The sequence below is a fragment of the Dasypus novemcinctus genome, chromosome 12, assembly GCF_030445035.2.
Source record: "Dasypus novemcinctus isolate mDasNov1 chromosome 12, mDasNov1.1.hap2, whole genome shotgun sequence".
Classification (NCBI taxonomy): domain Eukaryota; kingdom Metazoa; phylum Chordata; class Mammalia; order Cingulata; family Dasypodidae; genus Dasypus; species Dasypus novemcinctus.
Window position 1 is genome coordinate 104,336,081 of NC_080684.1, and position 27,857 is coordinate 104,363,937.

The following is a 27,857-nucleotide window of genomic DNA, read 5'->3' on the forward strand; positions in this document are numbered from 1 at the left end:
GTCAGGGTTCTCTAGGGACACAGAATCAACAAGAGATATCTGTTGATAGTAAGATATTTTATCAGAGTCTCACATGACCGTGGGGATGCACAAGTCCAGGTTCTGCAGGCAGGCTGCAACCAGGGTCTCCAATGAAAGTCCAATGAAGGTTCTTGATGAGTTCTGGGAGATGCTGGCTGTCCAAAGACAAGCTGGAAAATTCTAACTTGATGCTGGAATCACTTCCCCTTTAAGTCATTCAACTGATTGGATAAAGAGTCACCCATTGCTAATGGCAATCTCCCTGACTGATGTAATTGTAATCAGCTATCTATGATTTACCACTGCAGTAAAGTCAGTGGGGACTAAAGTCCATAAATGCCCTCGTTTTACAGTTAGCCCAGTACTTGACTGACCAAACAACTGGGCACAGTTCCCTGGCCAAGTTGACACATTAGCCTAACCATCAGTCGACTGATCCTTGACAAAGGAGCAAAGGTAATTCATTGGAGAAAGGGTGGTCTTTTTTTTTTTTTTTTAACAATTTGATATCCTATACAAAAAAATGAACCTAGAAACAAACGTTATACCTTTCACAGAAATTAACTCATGGATCTAAACATAAAATGAAAAACTATAAAACTTTTAGTAGAGTACATAGGAGAAAAGTTAGGTGACCTCAGGTTTGATGAAGAATTTTTAGATAAAGCACCAAATGCACAATCCATGATAGAAACAAATTCATGGACTTTACTAAATGAAAAAACTGCTCTATGCAAGTCACTGTTAAAAGAATAAAAGACAAGAAACAAACCGGGAAAAAATTTTTGTAAAACACATATTCCATGAAGGACTTATATCCAAATATACAAAGAACTCTTCAAACACAATGAGAAGAAAACAACCAGTTAAAAATGGGCCAAAGATCTGAACAGACACTGCACCATACAGATGGCAAATAAGCATTTGAAAAGATTGATAATATCATTATCAATAAGGAATTGCAAATAAAAACAACAATGAAATACTACTACACACCTATTCAAATGGCTAAAATCCAAACAATGACAAGGAGGCAGGGCAACAGAAACTCTGGTTCATTGCTAGTGGGAATGAAACATGATACAGTCACTTTGGAAGACAGTTGGGTAGTTTCTTACAAAGCTAAACATAGTCTTACAATATGACCTGACAATCGTATTCCTAGGTATGTACCTAATTGAGTGAAAACTTATGTCCACGCAAACACCTGTACACAATGTTTATAGCAGTTTTATTCATAATTGTCAAAAACTGGAAGCAATCAAGATGTCCTTTGATAAGTGAATGGATAAACAAACTGTGGTACATCCATATAATGATATTTTACTCAGCCATAAAAAGAAATGGATATCAAGACACAAAAAGACATGGAAGAGCCATAAATGCATATTTCTAAGTGAAAAAAGCTAATCTGAAAAGACTATATCTTGCATGATTCCAACTATATGACATTTTGCAAAAGGCAAAAATAGAGCTAGTGAAAAGACCAGCGGGGGCAGGAGTTCAGAGGAGGAGAGGGTGGATGGACAGATGAAGCACGAGGGATTTAGAGGGTGAGGAAACTACTCTGCATGATGTTCTAGTGCAGAATATATGATGTGATGCATTTTTCAAAATCTACAGATCTTCACAACACAAAGAATGAACCTTAATGTATGAAAAATTTTAAAAATAACTTAGGAAGTCAGGGATCCCAGGAAAGAATGAAGACTGTAACAAGAGTCTAATTACATTATACATGTAGTAAACAACCTCACTAAAGGAAGTGGGGAGAAGATGGCAACCTAACTTTGGAATAAATGGAATATGTAACACTAAAGCAAAAAAGCACTTTAGTCAAAAATTGTTTCCCATGAGGGTACAGATGAACAAGTCTGACATTGCTATACATGTGTACTGGAATTGACCAATCAAGCCAATGATTGGCAGATGGTGGGAGCCAAGCTTCGCACCAGCTGACATCAGCAAGAGGAGGAGGCTAGAACTACTCGCAGAAGTGGCCACCCTGGCCTGTGAAGAGCTACCACTCCGCCGCTCATCAGTGCCTGTGTGAGAAGATAAGCTAGGTGTCTTCCTCCTGAAATAGGTCCCCCCCTCAGGACCTGCCCCCGCCTCCTCTCCTGGCTGCAGACCTATACCCAGCATAACTAGCTGGGGATGTGTCGGGCCTAATAACTCTACCCTGAAGGAGATGCTTCATTAGCCAGCAGGCTGAGGGTCGGGGGAAGATGGCGGAGTAGAAGTGCCTCCACCAAGCAACAATGAACTGGCAGGAACTGGCTGAATCACCCACTTTGAAGCTCTGGAGTAGAGGGGAATAGTGTGCAGCATCCGGGGAGAAGCAGGAGGAAGGGGCTGGTCAGCGATAAGACCGGGGAGTTTCAGCCTCCCGCAGGGGCTCCCATCGCCCTTCCCCCAGCCACAGGGTGGAGTGCAGTGGGGACTGCAGTGGGGACTGGAGCTTTGGCTCCCATTGCAGCTCCCTGGTGCCGGGTTGGGACCTGAAGAACTAGCCCTCCAAACTGCGGTTGGGGTCTGATTCCAGCTCTCTACCTGTGACCTGCTACTTGAGGACCCTGGGGGCCAGCTCTGAGGCTGTCATTGTTCCAACACCCCTGGGGCAAAGGCGGCAGAAGATTCTTAAAACCAGGACTCTTTCTCAAAACTAAAGAAAACAGTTAAAAGGCTGCATTAACCAGCAAGTGCTGAATTAAGAGAACACAGCTTCCAAAGCCATATTAGAAGCTCCTGGCACCCTTGCTGGCCCCTCTCCCACACAGGGTGGAGCCAGCTTGTGCTCCCATCGAGGGTTCCTGACCCTGTGCCAGAGGGAGCAGAGCGGCCCCTGTGAACACATGGGGGACACATTTAGGTCAGTGCCAGGCAATCCCACATCTAGGTATATACCCAAAGAGAGTGAAAACAGTGCAGACAGATACATGTATACCAGTGTTCATAGCAGCATTATCCACAGTAGCCAAAAACTGGAAACCCCAAGTGTCTATCAACAAATGAATGGATAAACAAAATGCGGTATATACATACAATGGAATATTACTCCATCATAAGAAAGAATGTATTTATGAGACATGCTGCAACGTGGAGGAGCCTTGAATGCATGCTCATTGAAATCAACAAGACACCTATGGACAAAAATTGTACAATACCACTTGTAAGAGATGACTAGAAACAGCAGATTCACAAAGGTAGAAAGCAGATTAGAGGTTCCTAGAAGAAGGGGAAGGGAGAGTGCTTGCATTAAAGAAAAAAAGTTGGACTCATGGGCAGTGGCAGATGGCCTGGCTGGCTAGCCAGCAGCCTGGGAGAAATCCCTCCTGGGATATCAGAAACAAGAAGGTGTGTGGTGGAAGCCCGTGCGTGGGCGCAGATTAACAGGCATGAGCAGCGATGGTTGCTGCCTCCCACATTAACACGGGCAGGAATCATCAGGAAGAGCTGATCTAACTCCAGGAGCTTTTGTCAGTAGCCACCCAAGGTGTGGCAATGGGCACACGAACGACGAAGGCCAAGCAGAGGCAGAAGCCTGGGTTCAGTGGGCGCGACTCCTGCTGAGCCAGGGCGCTCGACTCCTTCTGCCGCCCACAGCCACTGCCCAGAAGGAGAAGCCAATGCTTGCTGTAGCACTTCCCCCAGGGAGACCAAGCAGTCACGTGGTGGCTGTTGACCATCCCGGAAGGGTCCAGAGCTCATTCTCACAGGAAGAGGCCTGTGTTTCAGGTGTGGGCTTGCCAGTGCCACCATCTGGGGGCTTCCGGAATGCTTGATCCTCTGACACGGAACCCCGCAAAAAACCAGCACCGGACAAGGGAGGAACTGCGGAGGCGATGCAGGAGTGGCCCTTGCCTGTGGGACCTGCTGGCTGCACTGCAGCACACCACCTGGGACTGCAGACCCGGTACAGCGTTCACTCCCCTGAGACTCCAACCGTTCCAGTACTTAAGCAGTAACGTGAGAAGCCATGTGTGGGAATATCCATCACCTCCAAGACGGCTTCCACTAGGGAGGGAATGAGGATGAAGGGATAGGGAAGGGACTTTGGCTTTACCTATACTGTATCATTCTTTTAAAAACAAAGTACTGTAGCAAATACAGCGAAATGTTGACAGCTAATTCTGGGTGGTACGTTTGGTGCTTGCTTTTCTGTATGATTGAAATATTTCATAATTAAAATTTTTAAGTACAGAAAAAATCATTGTGATTGCTCTTTTTTTTTTCTTCAATGGCTCAATGGCCCATGAAAGAAAAACGATTTACCTGAACTTCAATTTGTTTAACTTTTGCGTAGTGATCGTTAATTAAAGCTACTTTCATTTATTACATACCATGTGCCAGGATCGCTGCATACATTTTCTCTAGTCCTTGGGGCAGATTGGGAAGAGACATCAAGTGATATGGAAAATGGGACTAAGAGAAGTTGGGTAGCAGCCATGGGGTTCCAGACCTGCACTCCGTCTTGCTGAACCCACCTGCCCTTGGTACCCCTGAACCTCACTTGACTCTTCTCTGCTTGTAGATGCCTTCTGCCATAAGACCCTCCCAAACCTAACCTCTCTGCTTCCGGGTTTCCCCTGCCCCTATTCACATCCTCTCTCCCCTGCCCACCTGCAATAACAGGTTACTTCCTCAGTTTCCCCTGGTCTTTCCTTACCTGAGTCATAAGCACACTGTAGAAAAATGGAGAACCTTTGCTCTATGTGCTGAGTCTCAAAAGCCTCAAAACAAGCATCAAGAATCCCTCTCTGGTATCTGGGGGAATCGGGGGATGCTGGAGTTTTCTGTATGGGGTTTGTATTATTTTTGCAACTGTCCCATGATTTTCTAAATTATTTCCAAATACAAAATTGAAAAAAAAAAAGAAGCAGCAGCAAGTCCCACTTTATTTATGAAACATAATTTCAATTTGGTGTTTTTCTTTTTGGAAGAAAAAAGATTCCCTCTCTGTGCTGGCAATAGCCAAAATGCAACATGCCATTAAAAGCCGTTCGCACCTAGAGCTGTGAGGGGCCTCCAGGGCTCTCCACGTCACGCAGAGCCGCCATAAGCGCTTAGCTTGCTTACCCACGCTTGGCGGCAATGAGAGATTGGGTGCATCCGGTGCTGGTCGTGAGGCTCTGTTTACACCACGTCCCTGTCCCCCAAGAGGGAATGAATGCACGTGACTAGGTGCTGATGGTAATAGGGTGGGGGGTTACAATCCCCAGAAATGTGCGACGGCGCCAGCAGGAGTAAGGTGCTCTACTCAGGAAGAAGGTAAGCGCACCTGGTGCTAAGCAAGGCCAGGGGTTCTCGCCTTCTAGGAGGGACAGAAGACGGGCACTGAGAGGCGCTCAGAATCGGGGTCGCTGGGTTGAGCTGTTACCAGCTGGCCCTTCCCTAGTACATGCCTCAAGGGCTCTGAGTAAGTTTGCTGTAAGCTCTGTAGCCCTCTTTCTGACTCCAGAGGTGGGTCTAAGAATAACAGGGAGCTAAACAGCGGTCAAGGTCTTTACTGAGGGTGAAGAATCACAGTTTCCCATCAGGAACAGCCAGTTATGGGGAACTTGAATTGTAAAGCTGCCCTTAAGTTCCTGATAGATGATACAGCCAGGCAAAGAGTTTACTCAGTTAGACAATTATTGACTTATGCATCCTTGGGTACTTTGTCATCCTATGGCTCCAAGCAATGAAACCTTCCACTGGTGTTATGCAGGTCAGAGAACACACCATCTGCTCTGTCCATTTCCCCCAGGAGGCTTAGTCCTATACTGAGCAGGCAAAAAAGGCATCCTCAAAATGTTCACTTAGAGAGAATGGCAGAGACTGTTATTACCCAGCCTAGTATATATTTTCTCCTTTGTCCCATTGAATCAACCCTGCTATTTCTGGGTAGTAGTCATGTGCCAGCCCCTCCCCCCAAATCTATATATTTATATCTATATCTATATCTATATCTATATCTATATCTATATTTATATCTATACCTATATCCATATCCATCTCTCTCTTTATATATCTCTCTCTATATATATCTATCTATATAGATCTATCTATCTATCTTAGAGATGGGTATATCTATACCACAACTCTGGTCAATGAAATTTAAGTAAAAACTGCTATGGGGCGCAGACTTGGCCCAGTGGTTAGGGCGTCTGTCTACCACATGGGAGGTCCACGGTTCAAACCCCGGGCCTCCTTGACCCGTGTGGAGCTGGCCCATGCGCAGTGCTGATGTGCGCAAGGAATGCCCTGCCACACAGGGGGGTCCCATGCATAGGGGAGCCCCACGTGCAAGGAGTGCGCCCCGTAAGGAGAGCCGCCCAGTGCAAAAGAAAGTGCAGCCTGCCCCGGAATGGCACCGCACACACAGACAGCTGACACAAGATGATGCAACAAAAATAAGAAACACAGATTCCCATGCCACTGACAACAATAGAAGCGGACAAAGAAGAAGACGCAGCAAATAGACACAGAGAACAGACAACCTGGGTTGGGGGGAAGTGAGAGAAATAAATAAATAAATCTTTTTTAAAAATGCTATGTTTTGTGTTTGAGAAAGCCCTTTTAAAGAAGAAAGATTTAGCTGGTTTGAGACTTTTGCCCTTCTTTCTTCCCCCTTTTCCTGCCTGAAACATGTATGTGATGGCAGTGCTCTAGCAGCTTAATTGTATGCATGAGGGTGAGCATGGAAGAGTGGAGAGCTAGAAGCAGCCTGGGTCTCTAATGACATTGTAGAGCTGCTGCATGGGCTGCACACCAGTAAACACTGGATTCCTTCTTACAAGACAGGAAACTAACCACTTCTCTTATTTGAATAACTGTTCTTTGGATTTTCTGCTAATTCAGCATGTGAAGGAGAGGGAGAGGGGAAAGAGAAATATTCAGAGAAGTAATATAATATCTAGAGCATCCTAAAATTTAGACATGTTTTTCCTGCAATGACACCAGTTTTTAAACTTGGTATTTGGATAAAGTGATACATTTTAAAATACGCAATTCTAAAAGCATCCAAAGAAGTGACTTTCCTTAGTGAAGAAGCTCAGCACATCATTGCATTAAATGCCAAAGAACAGGCTGTGTGGTACAGTCGCCAGAGCAATGAACTGGGAGAGAGGCATTCCTCAGGGAGGGAGGGGGAATGGATGCCTTAAGGAGTTGTGAGAACGATTTAATATACAATGCAAAATACCCACAACAGGTCTAGTTCAATTCCAGAAAGAATACTCCTTTCCCTCTTTGCCAAAGGAAATTATACATTTAAGCATAAAAAGCACATGGAATTCATTAAAACCCCAATAGTTCTGCTTTTCCCAAGACTGTCAATTCAGTGTGGATTCAGTGGTTACCTCACATTTATCAAATCTCTGATATACCTTACATTAAACAAAGAAAAGGGAAAAGACACGTTCTTAGTTAGTACATATAATTTGTATAACAGACAAATCTTCCTGACCACAGTAGGGAAAAACAGATTAGAATGTTCTCAGCAGTGAAAATGCAGAACCGGGGATCTGTGACCCCTAAGTTCCCAGCCGTCTCTCGATTCTGTCCTTGCAGTTCTCCCTCACTGAATCTGAGTAGCCACCCACCTTCTGCCCTGCCGCAGGGAAGGAGATGGCTGGTGGGAAGACATAACCAACAGCTCTGTCTAGAGCACAAGGTATCCGAGCTGACCACAGAGTGTGCCCAAAGTTAGGTGACGAGTGACTTTGTGCAGGTGCAATCAGGTCAGCTGATACATGTGACTTAGAGCTTCACTCCCAACCTCCCTGAGCTAAGGCTTTGCAACCATCCTACTCCACTAATTGGTCTATACACATTTAGGCAAGAACTCTATGCATCCCCAACCAAAATGATAGGAAGACATTAAGGACCGTTGTTATTAAAATTAATGTTCTTGTCACAAAATTCTGATGCCAAACACAATCAACTGCAGCCAGCAAGGCTGAACAACAGAAGGCACCTGTGGTGGGTACACACAGACATGGGTTCAAATCCGAGTTCCTGGCAGCTTACCAGCTAAGTGGCACTGAGCCACATCTAAGCTCCCGACAAGGCCATGATGCCATTTATACCTCATGGGGTCCCCTTGAGGATCAGAAAGATGGCACAGAAACTCCCATGGGGCCTGGACATCGTCAGAGCTTGAGAAATGGTCGTTGGAGCTACTCTGTTGCTGTCATCATTATTCCAGTAACTGTTACCGTTATCATTGTAATTCTCAACATTATTGCAGCTATCACCATTACAGGATCATCATTCCTGTCAATTACACTGAAAGAACTTGAGAGAAGTTGCTCCTGAAAAAGGGTTCCTTGCCACTGAAGTTCAATGTCCCTAAATCCTTATCATCTGGAAGCCTTGCATTATGCCTAACCTCAATTCTTCTCTCTCTACAATATAAACCCGTGATTTTCCTAGCTCTGATTTCACTGTTAGGAGAAAGAAGCTGCTTTCCTGGTCTATAAACAATCTTCTCACTTGATGATGCTAATTTATATGTTATGCAATGCATATAGTTTCTGAAGATCAAATAAGGCCTACAGTATACTGTTTAAAATCTCTCCTTGGTTGTTCACATTCAAGCTGAATGACTGGTCACAAGTAGACTTTGCCCAAAGGTTAAAACTTAATTGTGGGAAATCTTAATTGTGTTCACAGTGAATTGGTAATTAATATTCATGTTAAAAAAACACACAATAAAACCTTTTCTTCCTATTTATCAGTCCTTTCTTGGATTTTCCTTTTCTTCTTTCTTTCTATTCTTCTCAGTAGGCAGAGAAGTCCCCCAGAAGCCAGGAGAAGAGGAGGAAGTTACTCTTCTTCCTGCTACTGCCTTACAAGTGCTTGCTCAGCTGCCTTCAAGGCTGGCCAGAATCCAGAGAAACGCTTAGGTGGAGAAGGGCTCCAGGGTGGCTTAGGGGCATGGCCACTGATGGATGTGGGAACCAGCTTCACTTCTAGGAATCCCAAGGGGCTTCTGAACTACCTGTCTCCACCAACCTCAGAAACAGCGTCAGGTCAGAGATCCACCTGAGATTACAGTTACTCTTCAAATTCATTCATTCATTCAACCAATGTTTATTGGGTATGCACTATGTACCGTGCACTTGGGATGCATTACTGTATGAAAGAGAAAAAGTCCTACCTTTGGTAGGTAGATTTTAATAGAAGAAAAGCAAACAAACAAACAAAAGAAATGAACCCAAAGCACTATAAGGACAGTATGTATGGCAGTAAGTGATAAGTGCTGTAGAATAAAAATAGGACAAAGGAGATGTGGGGGTGGGGGGCAGGTTGCAATTTTCAATAGGATTATGAGGGTCGCCTTAATGAGAACAGTTTAGCTGAATAAAGACTTGAAGGAGGCCAGGGGTTGGCATGTAGATACTTGAGGAGTGGCATTCCAGGCAGAGGGAACAGCCAGTGCAAAGGAAGAAGTGTCTGTGTGTCCAGGAAAGAGGAGGAGGCCAGTGGGACTGGAAGAAAATGAGAAGAGGTGATGCCCTGGACCATTTAAGGACTCTGTGTCTTATTTGCATGGGGGCCACTGGAAGGTTTTGAGCAGGAGCGGCCCAATTGGACTTGCTGATTAGAAGAGCCATTACTGTGTTGAGAATGAACTGTAGTGAGGCAAAGGCAGCATGGAGGCTGCTGGAATAAGCCAGAGAGAAATGATGGATGCAGTGGAAGGTTGAGAAGTTGTTGTATTCTGTAACAGTTCTGAAGAGAGCCAATGGATCTTTGCTGATAAATTGGATTTGGTCATAAGAGAAAAGGCAGAGCCAAGGAAGTTCTGAGATTTTAGACCTGAACCAGGAGAGGGCACTAGCGGCCATCAGCTGAGATGCAAAGGCCCTGAGGGCATGTGGGCATCTCGCAGGCACCCATGTGGAGAAATCCAATAGGCAGATGGGTCTGTGAGGCCAAAGGCCCAGAAGAGTGGTATGGGCTAGAGATAGGAACTGGGGAGGCACCCACTCCTGCTCCTCGGAGGGTGGGAGATAAAGCTGTGAGCTGGAGGAAACTGCAGGTGCTGCTGTCCCCACAGGGCTCTCAGGTGAACAGAGGTGAGAAGCTGCCTGGGGCAGCAGTGTGGGGTTAGTCTCAGCCTAGTCACTTCCTCTCTAGAAAAACCAGAGGCAGACTAGTGACTCTTGGTTTCCAGTTCTAAAATCCTGTGACTCTGTGAATTGACTCTGAGTCAAGTATGTTGATAGCTCAAGACATTCATGCATTAGGGGCCAAGGACTGTGCCGGGTGACTTGGGGTGAAGTAAAATCTCGGAAAACTGCCCTGAGGGGAAGAGCGGGACCTGGAGAGAGTTGGACAAGTCACACCCATTTACCTTTCAACCTTCTCTATGCCCTACATGGCCAACATTCACCTGATTAGAACTGTACTCATCAAAGCATCAGTGACTAATTATCGCCCACCTGACTCTGCTAGTCATCCTTGAGTCCATCTTCTCTCTTAGTACCTCTAATTTCTTATCCCATTATCTCTTATTTCCTATCCTATCCCATACCCCCTTCTTATTTTGAAGTGTTTCTTGAGTCTACCCTCCTTGCCATTCTCCAGACCTCAAGATGGCATCAGACCCTGACCTCATTTTGGGGAGGCTGGGGGGTCGGCCTATTTCAGTAGGTACCTAGCCCCATCTCTGGGCCTCCAGCCCTGTTCCCTCCTCCTGAGACTGGGACATCAGCTATGTAAAGAGCCCATCACACTGCCTGGCATGGGCAGGTGTAAGATAAACAGTAGCCATGAATGTCATTATTATCTTCTTGGAAATATATTTCATTGCCTACATCTAAATTTATCTACATTGTTACATATTAACTGAAATACTTTCCTTAAACACAGCTGAAGATGACTAGCTACAGGGATCATAATAGGGATTTTAAGCAATCATTTAAATTAATTCCTGAGAAGTCTATGCAGAACCCGTCAAGCTGAGTTCTTTCTGGCAGAAACTTGCCAGTTCCCATAAGCACATGCAAATCAGCACTCCAAGTTTCCCATATTTCACTGCCAGACTTCTTTACTTTCTAGAGGCACGTATCCCAGTTCTGTTCTCACAAGCATCACGAGCAGGGAGCAGTCTTAGCACCTCCGAATTCTCACCCTCCCACCCCATTCTGCTCCTCAATGCATAGTGCCAGGCACATAGTAGGTGGTCAAACAATGCATCGATGAATACGTCATTTTAAAAGTTTTAAGTATTTAACAATGAGCCACATTCATATTGAAAGTATTTTCTGAAGAAATTTGCCAAAGACAAAGAATTCTTGGGCCTAAAGAATTATCTTAAATTATAGAAAGATGCCTAAAAATGATCTCCTTTGTCTTGGAATAAACCATTACTGAGACCTTAGTTCCTCTGCTTTAAAAGGTGTTATTATAAGAAAATAACCAAACTCCTTCAGGAAAGAAAGAAACATAAACACAGAGAAAACCATTCTCCTACCTTCCTGAACTCATGTTCATTAATTTTTCCCTTAGGTTCCTTACTGAAGTCAAGAAACCGTTTTCTGAATGCTGGGTCTTGCTGCTGTATGTAGTTTTTGAGTTTTTCAATAACTTCTTCTTTGGTCACGGTGGTTCTGTCCTCAGTGGGCTTGGCTCTAAAATCACAAGCAGCCATTAGGTTCCAGGGTCAGTTTATACGCCAGAGTGCTCCCCACAGGTGGTGCCATTTTCTACTTAACCCACAACAAGGAGGGGGACCCTCCCCATTTCACAAATGAGGAAATATGTTCAGATAGACAATGGCTTAGGAACTTCTGACTCGACAGTGGCTTGTAAGCTACAGAGCCAGAACTGGAAGTCAGGACCACGGTGTCCAGGGAAAACCTCTTCCTGCTGTGCCAGTACATGGCAGCAGAGCCAGGCGGAGGGGGCTACAGAGGATACGATCATCCTTGTACTAAGACTTGCAATTGTGTGTTGAGCTGGCTGAACAGAGCATGTGTCTGTAAAGATATGGTTGAAAAAGGATATTTTGGGGAATTGGGAAATTTTTAAGTCAGAGCCTGTTACAAAGCTTAGAAATTCAAGAACAGGACCAGATTGATGTCATCATCAACCCTCCATGGGAATGAAGGGAAGTCCACAATTATTCCAAGATGATTTGTGAAATCAACTTGATTTATAAAATATAAATTTTATATAATGTGTTCTGTTTGGGTGAGTGTGTCTGGAGGACAATTGTTTCCTCAGTTCTCCAGAAGTCTCTGGTTCCATTTTGGGGGAAAAAAATCATCCTTCAGCTACTCAAGGAAGCTGGGGGTCACTTCCTTCCCTGTGCTTCTCTGCCTCTAAAGAGCTCTCCAGAAGAGCCTACTCTATTTTATGAATTGCTTAATTCGTCATTACTTCTTTCACTGGTTTTAGGAGGCAGGCGTATCTTATCACAGAATATTTAACCTTTCTCTTAAAATACCATCTTTCTGCCCATTTATAAAGCAGCTACTACTGAAATGACCAGATATTCAAATTTCATTAGCATACCATTAAAATATTCCCATTGCTCAATACTTAAGAACTTTTAAAAGGGACTATGACAAAGTGAAATCTGCTCAATAGCTCCACATTTTACATTTCCTTAAAGATTTATTACAAGCTATTAACAAGTAAGCTAAAATAATATCTTTTGATTAGACTAAACCTGTATTTTCAAAATGAAGAAGAGCTAGAATATTCATCAGTCTGATTTTTTTATAGATTTACTAAGAATGTTTTATTGTTACAATTCAATCTGGCAATCATTTTTAATAATTCTATCATTCATATTAGAAAATGTTAACCTGCTTAATGGATGCATTTCACAATAAATATTAAAAGGATGTAAGAGTCTAAGTTTCTGGAAAATATTAAATGTGAGTGCAGGAATATAAGAGTTCAGTTGCAAAGAGGTTTTCTAGAAGTCAAGAGTCCTCCATTCCTGACACAGTCCTGTCCCCAAGTTAGTGAATAACCTTAGGCAGGTCTCTGTTTCTCAGACCTCAGTGCTTTCATTTCTAAAATTAATAGGTAAATTCAATAATTTCTAAGATCACTTCTTGCTCTAAAATTCTATAATTGTAATCACTGCATTTATAGTGTGCCATATTTCTTATTTAAATAATAAAATACTAAAATGCTAGTTTGGTCAACAAATATTCACTGAACACCTATTCCATGACAGGCTCTTTGATTTAAATATGTGCTTTCATTATGCTTAATTTTACCTCTTGGCAAGATCCAGGCACTGCTGTTCCCCTTTTTGAATATGTTCACTTAATGGCTGATCCTTTGGAACAAGAATTGGAGAGACAGTGGGCGGATGGTTAATTCCTATGGACGCCAAAAGCTCCTTGTAAAGGATTCTTCCTGAAGCAATATCCTGAAACTTACTGCAGAGTCTGAATTTTAAAAATAATTAGAACATGCCCATTAGAATGGTTAAATTTGAAAGACTGACCTTACCAAGTGTTGGATGAGGATGTGAGTAACTAGGGTTCTCATCCACTCCTGGTGGGAATGTAAAATAGTACAACCACTTTGAAAGACTAATTGGCAGTTGAATATAATTTTACCATAAGAACAAGCCATTCTACTCCTAGGTACTTACCCAAGAAAAATTTAAATGTATGTCTACAAAAGACTTATACAAATATATACATGTATATGTGCATATGTGTATGTGCACATTCGTAATAGCCCAAACTGGCAACGATCCAAATGTCTATCAACAGATGGATGGATGTCCACGCTGTGGTAAATTCACACAATGGAATACTACTTGGCAATAAAAAGGAATTAATTGTTGATAGATGTAAAAACACAGATGAAACTCAAAATCAATATGCTGAGTGAAAAAAGCCAGGCAAAAAAGAGAACATCTTATATGCTTCCACTTATATAAAAATTCTTGAAAATGAAATCTATAGTGACAGAGAGCAGACTAGTATTTGCTTGGGGACAGGGGTGAGGGGAAAATGAATCCTAAAAGGGCAAAAGGAAGCTTTTGGAAGTAATGAAATGTTTGCTATCTTGACTGATAGCATGTGATAATTTCATGGGTGTATACGTAGGATGAATTTCATCCAATTGTATAATTTAAATATTTTTACAGTTTATTAATGTAAATTATACCTCAGTGAAGATTTAACACATACAAAAAATTAAATTTTGTTATGGAATTATGGATATATATATATAATGGAATTTTAGCATGTGCAAGTATTTTAGAAAAACATGGGATAACACTAATATGGTAGTACAATGAGCCCAGCCTTAAAAAACAATGAAGATTTCTTTCTTGTTAACATTTTGTTTATTAATATTTTTCCAACTCTAAAAGCTGTACATGCCCCCACTGTTGCAAACTTGGTAAATATCAAGAGCCTGGTGACCAAAGCCAAAACTCACATATTAAAATTCATAAGGCAGTCAAGTACGGTGGCCATGGACACCGGCCAGTGCTCAGCTGACTTGGTTTTGCATACCAGTTCCATGAGTTAAAACTAAATGGAGGTAAGCAGCTGCCTGCAGGGTGTGGTCTTTCCGGGTGTCAGTGAGCACAGATCTATTTTCATATTAATACTAAGATGTCATTTGCCTATTCCACCCCGATTTTCTCACGTGTATACAGCGGAGAAAAGGCTACATTATATGTGATGATGTGCTCTGATGGCTGATTGAATGTGTGCTTGTGTATTCTTGTGTATTCTAGAATTTTCTAAGGTTGGAGGTTTAGGGCATAAATATGGGTTTTTACAGATTAACTCAGATCCTTCATAGCAGTTTACTAGGCTCTTTACTAGCTATCTACAATTGTACCTGCTATAATTTCTGTAACCTCATTATTATTTAATAAATCATATTTTAAAATCCCAAAGATTTCTTGGAGCTTATACGGAACACAAGAAGTAAGTACATTTTTGGCTTCTGCAATAACATCTTAAAAATGTGTCTGTTTTAATTTCCAAAACAGTAAACAGTGATGGATACACTCCATATAACAGAAGCTCTCTGAGATCCCCAATAATTTTTAAGAGTTTACAGAAGGGTCCTGGAACCCACATAGGTGAGGACTGCTGATCTAGGGTACACCCTTTCCACACTTTTCTGCTTCTCTGTCTATAAAATGAAAATATCAAAACACCTATGTTAGAGGATTGCTATGGAGACTAAATCGGCAAATCCGCGTGATGCTCTTAGCACTGGGGTTGGCCGTGCTGTACTTGCTCTATCCTTTGGCACCCTAGTCATAAACACCGCGATGTCAAGTACAATGTGCACAAAGAGCAGGTGGGCGGAGCACAAGTGCTGAAGCTGTACTGAGCTCCAAACATATCCACCGTTGTCAGAATTCCTCCGATAAGTATGGCTGCTCCCATGTTCTAATCACTGGGCTCTGTGCCGTGGCTACAGCTGTGAGCAAGCTAGAACAATCTCTGCCTCACGGAGCTTCAGTGGGCCAGGAAAGACTGTTCATTCAGGACTGAGCAAAGAGAGCATACCAAAGCCCAGGGGCAAAAGAGAGCCCGGTTTTTCAAGAAATAGGAAGTAGTTCCCCTCACCTGGAGCTCCAGCAGCAGCTGACGCTGCCTGAGCACTCACTGCTTGCTTGGCTCTGGGCTAGAGGCTCTGTTTAGATTATCTCATCTGGTCCTTACCACAACTCTGTAGTCAGTAATCTTTGGATGAGGAGAGGGCAGTCAGAGAGGCTAAGTGACTTGCCCAAGTTCATGGCTCATTTGGGGTAGAGCTGCAATGTCAACCCAAGGTCTGGCAGAGCTTGAGCTCTGCAGAGGCAAGAGGACCATTGGGGTCCTTGGGAGTTAGATTATGTTCAAAGCATCTGGATATCTTCCTAATGGCAAGAGAATACTGAAATGTTTTAAGCAGGGTTTAAAATGATGCTATTTGTGGTTTGGACAGATAAAGTCTGGCTAATTCAGAGAATGGATCGGAGAGGCTTCAATCTCAAACACCCGACTGCCAGCAAGACTATTCCATGAGGTTTCATTCATGTATCCCCTCAGTACTTCTGAAACCCTGGCTACACACCAGGCACTGTTCTAACCCTAGGTACTGAGGTTTCAGGGGTAAGAAAAGACAGACCAAGTCCCTGCACTTTGCATCCCAGTGGGGTGACACAGATCATGAACACAAGCAGATGATGAGAACCGTGGCATAGCTGGAGTGTGAATGCTGGTATGGAAACTGACGAGCCACTCTGGGTGGCGATATGACTATCCTGAGGGTCACCTCCGAATTAATATGCCCAAAATGGAACATTTTATTTTCCCTCTTGCACCAGTTCCTGCCCCCATCTTCCCTGTCTCCAGTGCTAACTCTGGTTGCTCAAGCCAGAATCTTCATCATCCTTGGTTCCTTCTTACCCCACCCCAATCCAAGCCATTGACAAGTCTGGCCAGTTCTACTCCAAACTGTACCTTCACTCTCCAAGTGTTCTCATGAAATAGTCCTAGAAGACGGGGACAAAGGGGTTCTTGTTAAATAATACCAAACTGACTCCTCAAAAGGCTTCAGTGGTTTCCACCTCCACCAGCATATCTGAGAGGACTAATTTCTTCACATTCTTGACAACACCGAGTTTACCTTTTAAAGTTAGTTTGCAAATGTGTGCTTCCTTTACTGCAAGTGATTTCTAACATATTTCAAAAATGTATTCTACTTACTTGTCTACATTTTAACAAAGTGGCAGCAAACATCATGCTCAGAGCCTTTGGCAGATAAAGAGACAGTTCACCAGAATTTAATCCTATGATATTGTTTTCATGACATTCCATCAATATAACCTCTTCGTGGTGAACAAGGCTATTTTACAAGGGTGGTGTGAGCTAGCTTTTTTAAGAAAGGCAGAGTTGATAAAAGAAAATAAAACGTATGAAGGTAGAAAATGAATGCCCGAGATGCGGGCAACATCTTCTAGGATATGGAACTTGGATCTCAAGAGGCTTCCTTGCCCTGCCCCGGAGAAGCTGTGCCAAGCCTTTAACAACGTCCTGAGCTCCCTATTCCTTCTCAACCTCCCCTCTCAGCAGTCCTCTCCTCCAAGCCCCCTGCCCTGCAAAGCTGGAAGTCGGGCCCTCTTCCTGCACTGGCTCCTTCGAGTCTCTGCCCTCTCTGGATTCTGGCTTCAGTCTCTGACTTTTGTTAACGTCTTCCTCCAGCCCACACACAGGCACAGAGTGGTGCCTGGGCAGCATGACGCCTTTCCTTTGGCGAGGCCTTCTCCACACTCCTGAGCCTGCGTGGGCCAACCTGGGCTGCTGTCAGCACTGTTCAGTCCTGTCCCAGGACGAGCTGGCTGTCCAGAACAGGTATGCATCCTCACTGCACCACTTTCGCTGTGACTGCCTGACCTCACAGACTCCCTCCTGCTTCCTGGACTTTCTCCTCCCTCAGCTTCCAGCCCAGCAATTTCTGTTCCCACCTCTTCCACCGTCATCCACTTCTCACCTCCTGTGCTGACGGATCGAGCCAGGCGCTGGGAGCTGGTGGTATGTGTACCTCTCACCTCTGAGGACTGATGCCCAACTTCCAGGTAGAACAAATCAATAAACTCCCATCCATGTAGCGAAGACCCTGGAGTCTTAACTTCACTTTCTGAGTTCCATTCCCTCTGGGAGTCTCCTCCAGGTGTTCTCAGTCCCAACCTGCTGGCCCTTCCTGCATTTTCTGACCCAGGGTGTGGCACTGCCTTTCCCACCACCACCCAAGCACCCCTCATGGTCGGTCACCTGAGAACCCTCTTCCACCACCCCACGTGCATGTGTCTCCTAGAGCTGGAGTGCCTTGATGGGGCTGTCTGTGTCTCTTTCTCCCCACATACACTGGCTGTCCTGGAAATAAAGGGCCTTACATAAACCTGGTGCACAGGATAGCCTTTGAGCAGTTGGCACTCCCTAGATGCTCACTGCATGAAAGAATGCATGAAGGAAAACGTGAACTGTCCAGTCAGCCCTGGGCCTCCCTCAAGACCACATATGACCAAGGCCCAGACTGCCTGGCCGCCCACAGAAATGGCCATGCCATCTGGTCCCCCGCTTCCTCCCCACAGGGCCACTGTCTCAGCCCAGGCCCTCTCCATCTCTCACTTAACTCTTTCTAGAAATCTCTCTTGACTTGCTGCCATCTGTTTCCACCCATTCCAGTACTTCTTCCGCATGTGCAAACAGGTCTTTCTGCCAACCTTTGAGAACCCCCGGTGCCCAAAGAACAAAATGGGAATGCCTTGGCCTCTCCCAATCAGGAAAGCCTTCACCTCATCCCCTCCCTTATTATAAACCCTTCTTTTCCTGCAAAAACCAACTACAGGAAAAAATGGGTTATGACATGAATTTTCACAGAAAGGAGACTCAAACGGTCAATAACTACTAGTAGGTAAATTTGTGTTTCACATCACTGCAAATCAATGGCAGGTAAATAAAATGAAAAAATCAGATTCTGAACATTTCAATTGATTGAATGCATTGGAATAACTTCTCATGGTTTAGTTTGATTTCCACCTTATCTCCTGTCTCTCTGCCTAAACTTTGGGAAACACCATACCCAGCAGTCTCTAAGATCAGTCCTGCTCTTGGTTCTGTGGCAGCAAGTTTGAGTGGAAGCAGGACATCGAGGGGTGACATGGGCACATTGGCATCTCTGCAGAGTGTTGGGGCATCGAGCTGCAGGTTCTCAGGCTCTGTGCCCCAAGGAGCAACGCTCAGAGGACAAGAACCTTGGAGGAGACCCATAAGGGAAGAGAAGTCATTCTTTTCTTTCCCTTAGTGTCCTGACTCGGCCATCCGATGTACTTGTTGTCTCTTCCAGCATGGACTCAACCACAAACTAAGTTTTCAAATAAGGCCATACAAAATGTAATTTGAGTTACCATTTACGGAGCAGCCAGACTCTATGGGAGGTAAAACAGTATAATGATTAAAGGCATTGACCTGGAAGCCTCAGAGACTCAGGGTGGACTCAGGCCTCAATTTCTTCATAAGAAGGAGTAGTATCAGCCACCTTACATGGCTACAGTAAGGACTCAGTCACATCATGTCTGTGGCGCTCTTAACAAATGCCCAATGCTTAACCAGTTCCCCGTAAATTGTAGCTATTATCAACACTACCTATTAATATTGCAAACTACATAGAAAAGGGTCTAGAATTATGAAGCATACTTTATGGAAAACATGACATGAATTAATTTTGCTACCAAAAAAACTTACTTTATTAAATGTTCATTGGTTAAAAACGGGCAGAACATGCACATGGCTTTCTTGAAACTATTTCGACTAATGAGCCCAGTGTCTCCGAGGTCATTTGACTGCAGCATGCTATAAAAAGCATGAAGATTCCGATTAATCGCATCATGGACCATTTCTTCCACCTAACAGGAAGACATAAACAGGCTTGTTAAGCTGTGCATCTGTACCCTGATACGACAGCACCCTCAGACCACACAGGAAGGCACCCAAAGAGAAGGAGAGCATTACTCACAGAATCCCAAGCCAGAGGGAGAGGTGTCTTATTGTCTGTACAAGGGGAGCATTTCCTTATCTAATTGGGAAAAGAAAAGTCGATAAATAAAAATCATTCCTGAAAGGCACTAGGATCTCTGGAGGGAGATGGACCTGGACTTGAGTCCTAGCTCTGCCACTGATTAAAATCACTTTGAGACTTTGAGCCAGTTAGCTTGCCTTCCAATCCTATCTGAAAACAGGGCTAACAACACAATTTGCACTTATTTTTAAAAATCCAATAAACAGGAACAAATTCATCACCTAGAAATGAAATCTTTCAAATAATGAGATAGCATTTTTGACAAATTGCCAATATTGACAAGGGTTTAAGAAAAGGTGGGAGTGAAAACTGATAGAAGCTTTCTGGAATGTGTTTTGTCCTATAGTACATTTTGATAATATTAAACTATAATTTTCATAATTTATAGACTCTAGAGTAACAATATTGCCACTAAGGAGAATGGGGTAGCTAAGGCATAGAGATGGAAGGAAGATGTACTTTTCACTCTATATCCTTTTGCACCGCTTGCATTTTGTATTTTATACATATATTCCTCTTTAAAATAATTAAAATAATTAACAAAATATATATCCTTTGATTAAACGATTCCATTTCCAGAAGTTTACACTGGAGATATAATCATATAGGGATGAAAAAATAAAAAGCCAGTGCCTTGATGTTTGTTGTGGCAAAATTTATAAAAGGAAAAATAAATCAGAAAACCGTCTTGATTATAACAGGGGATTAGTTACTTGGTGTATCTTCTAAAATTACAAAGCAGGATTTTTATTGACATGTTTAACAAGATATGAATAAATGACAAAATAGACTTAAAAGTAATTCATAGCATGACCCCACCTTTAAACAAAATAAATATATGTAAATATATGCAAATGTGTGTGCCTATAGGTTTGAAAGAATACAACAACAAAGTATAACAGTGGTTAACAATTCCTTGATGTTAGAATTAGTGGTGACTTTTATTTTCTTTTGTTTGCTTACTTGTTTTGCATTTTTTCCAATCTATCCATTCGTTAATTCATTCACTCACATCGTTTTTGGAGTGTGCGGGCAATTTGTCGTCCCCTGCAAGTACAGAACAAGCCTCTGCCTACATGGAGACATGACCACAGAATGACACAAGTGTCAAGCAGTGGCTGTGTCTGAGGCTGGGAGCTCGAGAGCGGTCCATGACTAGAAGACACCACTTGGTCAGAATGTCAGGGGTGGGGGTGCCGAGTGGTGCTGGGTGCGCTGAGATCCCCGGGAAGACTCAGGAAGCAAGGAGAAGCAAGGAGGGAGAAGGCAGGAGCCTGGGGCACGTGAGGAGCTGGAAGAGGCCAGTGGCTGGTGAGGGGAGTGCGAGAGACTCCGCAGCGGGGCAGGGCCATGTGGGCACTGGTCAGCCCTGTTGGAAAGCTCTTTTTTATCCCAAGACTCTTGAAAGTCATCAGAGAGATTTACACATGGAGACTTGGCATGGGAGAGCAGATCACTTATGTGTCTATATCTTTGTTGTAAAGATAAAAGGTGGCTATGTGCCAGGTTGCCAGGTGGTCAGAGATGATTCTCAAGAGCTAAGTGAGAGTTTAGGAAATGATGGCCATTTCTCTTTCCTGTGTGGGAAGGGCTCTGGTCGAGAAGGACCAAAATGACATTGGTTTAGGACTTAGTTATCACCTTGCAAAACTGACTCTCAGGAAATAATTATATGAAAATAATTATAAAACTTAATGTTTATTAGATGTGAAGTATCTTATATGCACTCTTGTATAATTCCCATAGCAACCCTACAAGATAGGCCTATTAACCTCATTTTACAGATGAAGACATGAGTTGAGAAGGGTAAAGTATTCGCTTCAGGTCACCCAGCTAATGAGAGGTGGCGCAGGGATTTGCACCAGGCTAGTACCTCCCGCCCCTGCTGACTGCCTCCAGGGCCTGGCAATTTGACTTGATCTCACACAGAAGCACTTGGTGGTGAACTGAAAGTGTGGAATCCTAGCCATGAGAGCACCAGAGAAGGAATAAACTGAGACAAAGCACAGTTTCAAGCTTCCATATGCTAGGGACGCAAACCTACTCACCCATAAGGGACAGTATGAGCAACATCTTACCTATCTGTCCCAACAGACTTTTCCCACTTACTTTCTAGGGAAATAGGCCATGAGACCTTTCCTATTTAAAATGAATTATACATTATATGTGTTCAGGACCATAAAATGACCCTACTCTTTGACTTACTATTTCCACTTCCAAGAATTCCTAATTTTCCACTTCTAATTTTCTAAGGAAATATTCAGATGTGAATGATGATGTCTGCAAAAAGGTGCTTGGCACAATATTAACCTCCATAGAAAAGTAATAATAATTAATAAATAGAGTAAATGCTCCAACTGCAAGGACATGCATGCAGAAAATTCCATGTAGCCATTAAAAATCGTGTTTATGATGATTTATGATGGGTGTATGGGGATGTGGGGAAAATGCTCATCATATAATGCCAAGTTGTAAAAATAGGATACAAAATCATACATAGTGAGTTCAAGCATATAAAAACATATATGCATACACACACACAAAGAGCAGAAGGAAACTTCAAAAATTTAACTGTATGTATCTCTTAGTGTCAGGCATAGGGATTTCTATCATTATTTTCACCTTTATAGATTTTTAGTATTTTCCAACTCGATCATGGCTATCTTTTACTGGTATAATCACAAAATAGAACACTTTAATGAATTATATCATTTGTTCTATTAAAATTATCCCCAAAATGTTGGTAGAAAATTTCCAAACGCACCAAGAGAAGCTGATTTAAACATGCCACTTTCACTCCAATAAATGGTCTGATTTTTAACCAAGAAGTATTCCCCCAAACCTTGACAAAACTATGATGCAAAACCCAGAACAGGCAGAAAGGATTCATTTATAAAGAATTGCACTTTGCATGAAAGCCATCTGAATAAGTCGCAGCAGAATTCAGTTAATCCATATTAAAACTACCCGCATTCAGATCCATTCAATAGAAACATTACCTTTGGGGAAATGATGAGTCTCTTGATATTATTGGTTGGTTTAGACTTATCGCAATGCCAACTTCATAAATCTAAAATCAGAAGCTAATTTGTATCTGTTAAGAGTTTGTTAATGCCTACTGCATGTATTATCCCAAATTAACCTGATAAATATTTTTTCATTTTAAAATGCTAATAGCTATGAAAGTCAGAAGCATTTCTAATATAACTTTGTCAACTTTTCCATCAAAAGAAACAAATAATAAAAGTGTCAGACACTGAAGACAATAAGCAGAGTTGTTTTTTAAAGGTGTACCAAAGTAGGGTACCAAACTCTTAAAATATAGATGAGAACTAGAGTACCGTAATTTACAAGCACACCTCCTTGAGACACAGCTGCAGGAGAGCTAGCAAAGTACTAAGAAAAGAAGATCTGGTCTCTCTGCTGACCGGCTTTGTGCAGAGATCTTCATGTGCAGATGAAAGCATTTCCAGAAATGTCAGATAGCATCATTCAATAAGAGTTAGAAACTAAACATCAAAATTAAACAACTAAAACATTTAACTCTCACTTAAAATGAAAATTAACTCAATTGAAAAAACTTGAACAATGTATTTAAACCCTATTTCATTTGCATCTCTTATTTCCCGAAGAACGCCATAAATAGAAAATCAAATACAAAGTTGTTATGAAACTTACCTTCAGGTTCTCTTCTTCAAACAGTTCAAAAAACAAGTTGAGGTTAACTAATCCAGTGTCCCCGGGGTCAAGTGTTTGCATTAGTTCTTTGAATTCTGAATCACTTATTTTTAAAATGGTGCAATTTAAAAGATGTTGCAATTCTTTCCCTGTTATATATCCACCAGGTTTCTGAGCACGACAGTGTAATATAAGGAGATAAAAAAAAGAAAAAAAGGAAGGAAAAGCATTATATACATTTAGCATCATTTAAGGGAGCAAGCTTTGGCCAAATAGAACTATGATTTGCATCGCGAAAGAGCTGATCATCACAGACGTGCTGCAACAGTTCCTCCTTTCCCAGTCCCATCTGAAGCCTGGGGGGCTCAGGCATGTGGGCACAAAACTTCCTGGTAGTTCATCACAACTGACCAGTTTCCAGGGTTACCAAGCTTATCAATAATATAAATACGCAATTACTTAGCAAGAAAAATTTCAATTGTGCTATGTAAAGAAACATATTATGAGCAAAACAGTGAGGCAAATTTCTAATCCCGGAATAAGAAATTACCAGAAAGTAAATCAAAACCTAAAATTGAGAGATACTATTGCGGGGGGTGGGGGGTGGGGGAGAATAAAGCACTCATGCCTCAGAGAGAGAATGATAAGGCAGTGTACAAAGATCAGCTGTTAGGGATCCAAAATCTGAAAAGAATATAAGGTTCTCCTGGGGTAAATTAAATACTTTAGGGGATATACGCATGCTTCCTTTTTGGTTTGGGAGTGGTAATCAATATTTTAATGCCCAAATAGAAACCAATGACGACTAGTTTCTTAGATGATTCTTAATAAATATATAGTGATGTGCAACCCTCACCACAGCTAAAGTTAGGTCATTTTCATCACCCCAGAAAGAAACCTTGTACCCATTTTTAGTCACTTCCCATAACCTTGCTCGGCCTCAGACACCTAATCTATTTTCTATATGTATTTATTTACCTTTTACTGGCTATTTCATTTATATAATCCTGTAATATGTGGTCTCTTCCTTCTGGCTTCTTCCTCTTAGCATAATGTTTTTGAGGTTCATCCATGTTGTAGCACGTATCAGTAGTTCCTTGCTTTTTATTCCTGATTAGTATTCCTTTGTATAGAAGACATTTCATTTATCCAGTCACAAATTGATAGATGTTTGGATTGTTTCCAGTAAGGAAATCATGAATAATGCTGCTATGAACATTTGTACACAAGTCTTTGTGTGGGCATTATTTTTATTTCTCTTGGGTAGATACCTAGCAGTGTAATTGTTGGGTCAGATGGTAAATTTGTTTAATTTTTTTTTTAAGAAATGACCATACTGTCTTCCAACATGACTGCTGGTTTATATTCCCACAAGCAATGGATGAGGGTTCCAATTTCTCCACATCCTTACCAACATTTGTTATTGTCTGTCTTTCATATTAGAGTCTTTCTTCTGGGTTTGATAGCTTATTGTGATTTTAATTTGCATTTACCTAACATCTAAAAATATTGAGCCTTTGTTCACGTGCTGAAGGGTCATTCACATATTTTCTTTGGTGAAATATTTGTTCAAATGTTTCCCCCATTTTTAAAAATTAAGTTGTCTTTTTTAACTGTAAGAATTCTTTATATATTCTAGATATAAGTCCTTTACCAGATTCATGATTTGCAAACATTTTTTTACCATTCTGTGGTTTGTCTTTTTAATTTCTTAATCATGTCTTCTGAAGTGCAAGCGTTTTTCATTCTGGTCAAGTCCAATTTGTCCATTTTTTCTTTTATGGATATTATTTTTGGTGTCATATCTAAGATCTTTACATAATCCAAGGTAACAAAGGTTTGTGCCTATGTTTTCTTCTAAAGGTTTTATACTTTTAACACTTATATCTAAGACAACTATCTATTTGTAGGGTGTGAGGTAAGGGTCTAAATTAATCTTTTTTGTATGTGGATATCCAGTTGTCCCAGCAATATCTGTTGTAAAGGTTATTCTTTGCATTGTGTAAAAAATGAATTAACCATAAATGTAAAAGTTTATATATGGACTCTCATTTCTGTTCCATTTATCTATATGTCTCACCTTGAGCTAGTTCCACAGAGTCTTAATTACTCTAGCTTTATAGTAAAGTCAAAAATCTGGAATTTTTTAAAAAAATTATTATTGTAGTAATATATATACAACCTAAAATTTTGCCTTTAACCACATTCACACATATAATTCAGTGCTGTTAATTACATTCAAAATGTTGTGCTACCAACACCACCATCCATTACCAAAACCTTACAATCAACCCAGACAGAAAGTCTGTACAATTTAAGCAATACTCTCCCCATTCTCTACCCCCAGATAGAACCCTGGTAACCTATATTCTAGATTGACTCTATGAGTGTGCTTACTTTAATCATTTCATGGCAGTGAGATCACACAATAGTCCTTTTGTATCTGGCTTATCTCACTCAACATGATGTCTTCAAGGTTCATCCATGTTTGCACACCAATGTTCATAGTGGCATTATTCACAACCACACCCAAATGGAGCAACCCAAGTATCCATTAACAGCTGATTGGATAAACAAATGAGGTACTTACAAACAACGGAATATTATTCAGCACTAAAAAGGAATGAAGTTCTGATTCATGCAACAAAAATCAGGAATTTTAGCTCCCCCAACTTTGTTCTTTCCCAAGATTGTTTTGGCTATCTGCAGTCTTTGCAGTCCCACATGAATTTTAAGATCAGCTTGTCAATTTCTGCTAAAAAAGCAAACTGGTATATTGATGGAATTTACACTGAATCTATAAGTCTGAAAAGAATAGTCACCTTAGTAATATTGACTCTTCCATCCATGAATACAGAATGTATCTTCATTTATTTACATCTTTCATTTCTTTCAGCAATATTTTGAAGTTTTCAGTATACAAGTTATAGCACTACTTTTGTTCAATTTATCCTTAAGTATTTTAATCTTTTGATGCTATTGTGAATGAAATTGTTTTAAGTTAGTTTATAAAACATGTGTTTCTGCATATTGATCTTATATCCTGCATACTTGATGAGCTCATTTATTAATTCTCATAGTTGTGTGTGTATGTGTGTATTCTTTAGAACAGTCTACACACAAGATCATGTTGTCTATGGATAAAGACAATTTTACTTCTTTCTTTCCAATCTGAATCCCTTTCATTTCTTTTTCCTATCAGATTGCATGATCTAGAATCTCCAGTACCATATTGATAGAAGTGGTGAGAGTGAACATTCCTGTTTTGTTTCCAGTCTTAGAGGAAAAGTATTCAGTCTTTCATCATCAGATATTGATGTTAGTGTGGATTTTTTGTAGATGTGCTTTATATAGGTTGAAGAAGTTGCCTTCTATTCCTAGTTTACTGAGTGTTTTTTACCATGAAAGGATCTTGGATTTTGTCAGTGGTTTTTCTGAGTCTTTTGAAGATGATCATGTGATTTTTGTTTTTTATTCTATTGATAGGATCATTGATTTTTTGAAAGTATCCTAGCATAAGTCCCACATGGTCATAGCAGTTAGTCCTTTCCATATGTTGCTGGATTAAGTTTGCTAATATTTTGTTGAGGATTTTTGCAACATATAGTTGCATGAAGATATTGTTCTGTAGTTTTCTTGTGATCTTTGTTTGGCTTTGGTATCAGGGTAATAATAACCTCACAGAATAATTCAGGAAGAACTCCTTCCTCTATTTCCTGAAAAAGCTTCTGAAGGATTGGTGTTATCTCATTAAGCAATCTTTGTAGTTTCAGTGTAGATATATTTCTAGGTATTTGATTTTAAATACTATTATAAAGGTATTTTAAAAATTCATCTATTTCTATCATTTATTGCAGTTTATAGAAATATTATTGGTCTTTGCATACTGATCTTGTATCCAATGACCTTCTAAATTCTATTATTAATTCTAGATTTTTTGATCCTGTTGGATTTTCTATTTACAAAATCATATTGTCTGTGAATAATACAACTGAGAATAAGAGTAGGTGCAAATTGTTTCTGGGGTGATAGAAAGTGAGCCACACCTGATTTAAATATAAGTGATTGGAATGACTGGCGCCTGCTTGAAGAAATGATGGCAGCATTTGGAGGCATTACATACAGCTACTTGAGATGCATGACTCAAGGAGTAGCTCCAAAGCAGTCTTCCTTTGAATAATTCTGCATCCATCTCTATAGCAGATTAGGAACCTGTTCCCCACCGCTGCCCTCTGCAGTCAGGCAAAACACCAAGCCCTGCCTATTCCTGACTCTCTCTCCCTCTGTTCTCCTTGTTCAGTCCTGTCCATGTCCCAGAACGTGGCCACAACCAACGCAAATGTGTGTGTGTGTTGGGGGGGGGGTGGACTCAGAAACCATGCACTGTGTCGCTCAAGGCATTTTATCACCATCACTACTGTGTGATACCCCGGAGTGTGAGTTCATCATTGAGAGAAAGTCTATATCATTCACCCCTGTGCTCAGCCTTTGGCTCACACAGGGCCAGCATGGGGTGGGGCCTCAATTCTGAACCCCCACTCTGTGGCTGCTGATCTGTAGTTGAACAGTGCATCAGTGACTTTCAGATAGTCTAA

At 41.5% G+C, this 27,857-nt stretch overlaps 1 protein-coding gene across 2 annotated transcripts in view; it reads right to left on the reverse strand.

Moving 5' to 3' along the window:
• The window catches only part of EFCAB6 (EF-hand calcium binding domain 6), a 294,900-nt gene that overhangs the window by 137,821 nt on the left and 129,222 nt on the right, over positions 1 to 27,857 (reverse strand). For both annotated transcript variants that reach the window (XM_071219103.1, XM_023588220.2), the window contains 5 exons: positions 23,263 to 23,433; positions 19,522 to 19,581; positions 19,251 to 19,411; positions 13,251 to 13,424; positions 11,489 to 11,645 (listed from right to left, as the gene is read on the reverse strand). In XM_071219103.1, the coding sequence (XP_071075204.1) occupies positions 11,489 to 11,645; positions 13,251 to 13,424; positions 19,251 to 19,411; positions 19,522 to 19,581; positions 23,263 to 23,433 (723 nt within the window). The remainder of the gene's footprint in view (positions 1 to 11,488; positions 11,646 to 13,250; positions 13,425 to 19,250; positions 19,412 to 19,521; positions 19,582 to 23,262; positions 23,434 to 27,857) is intronic.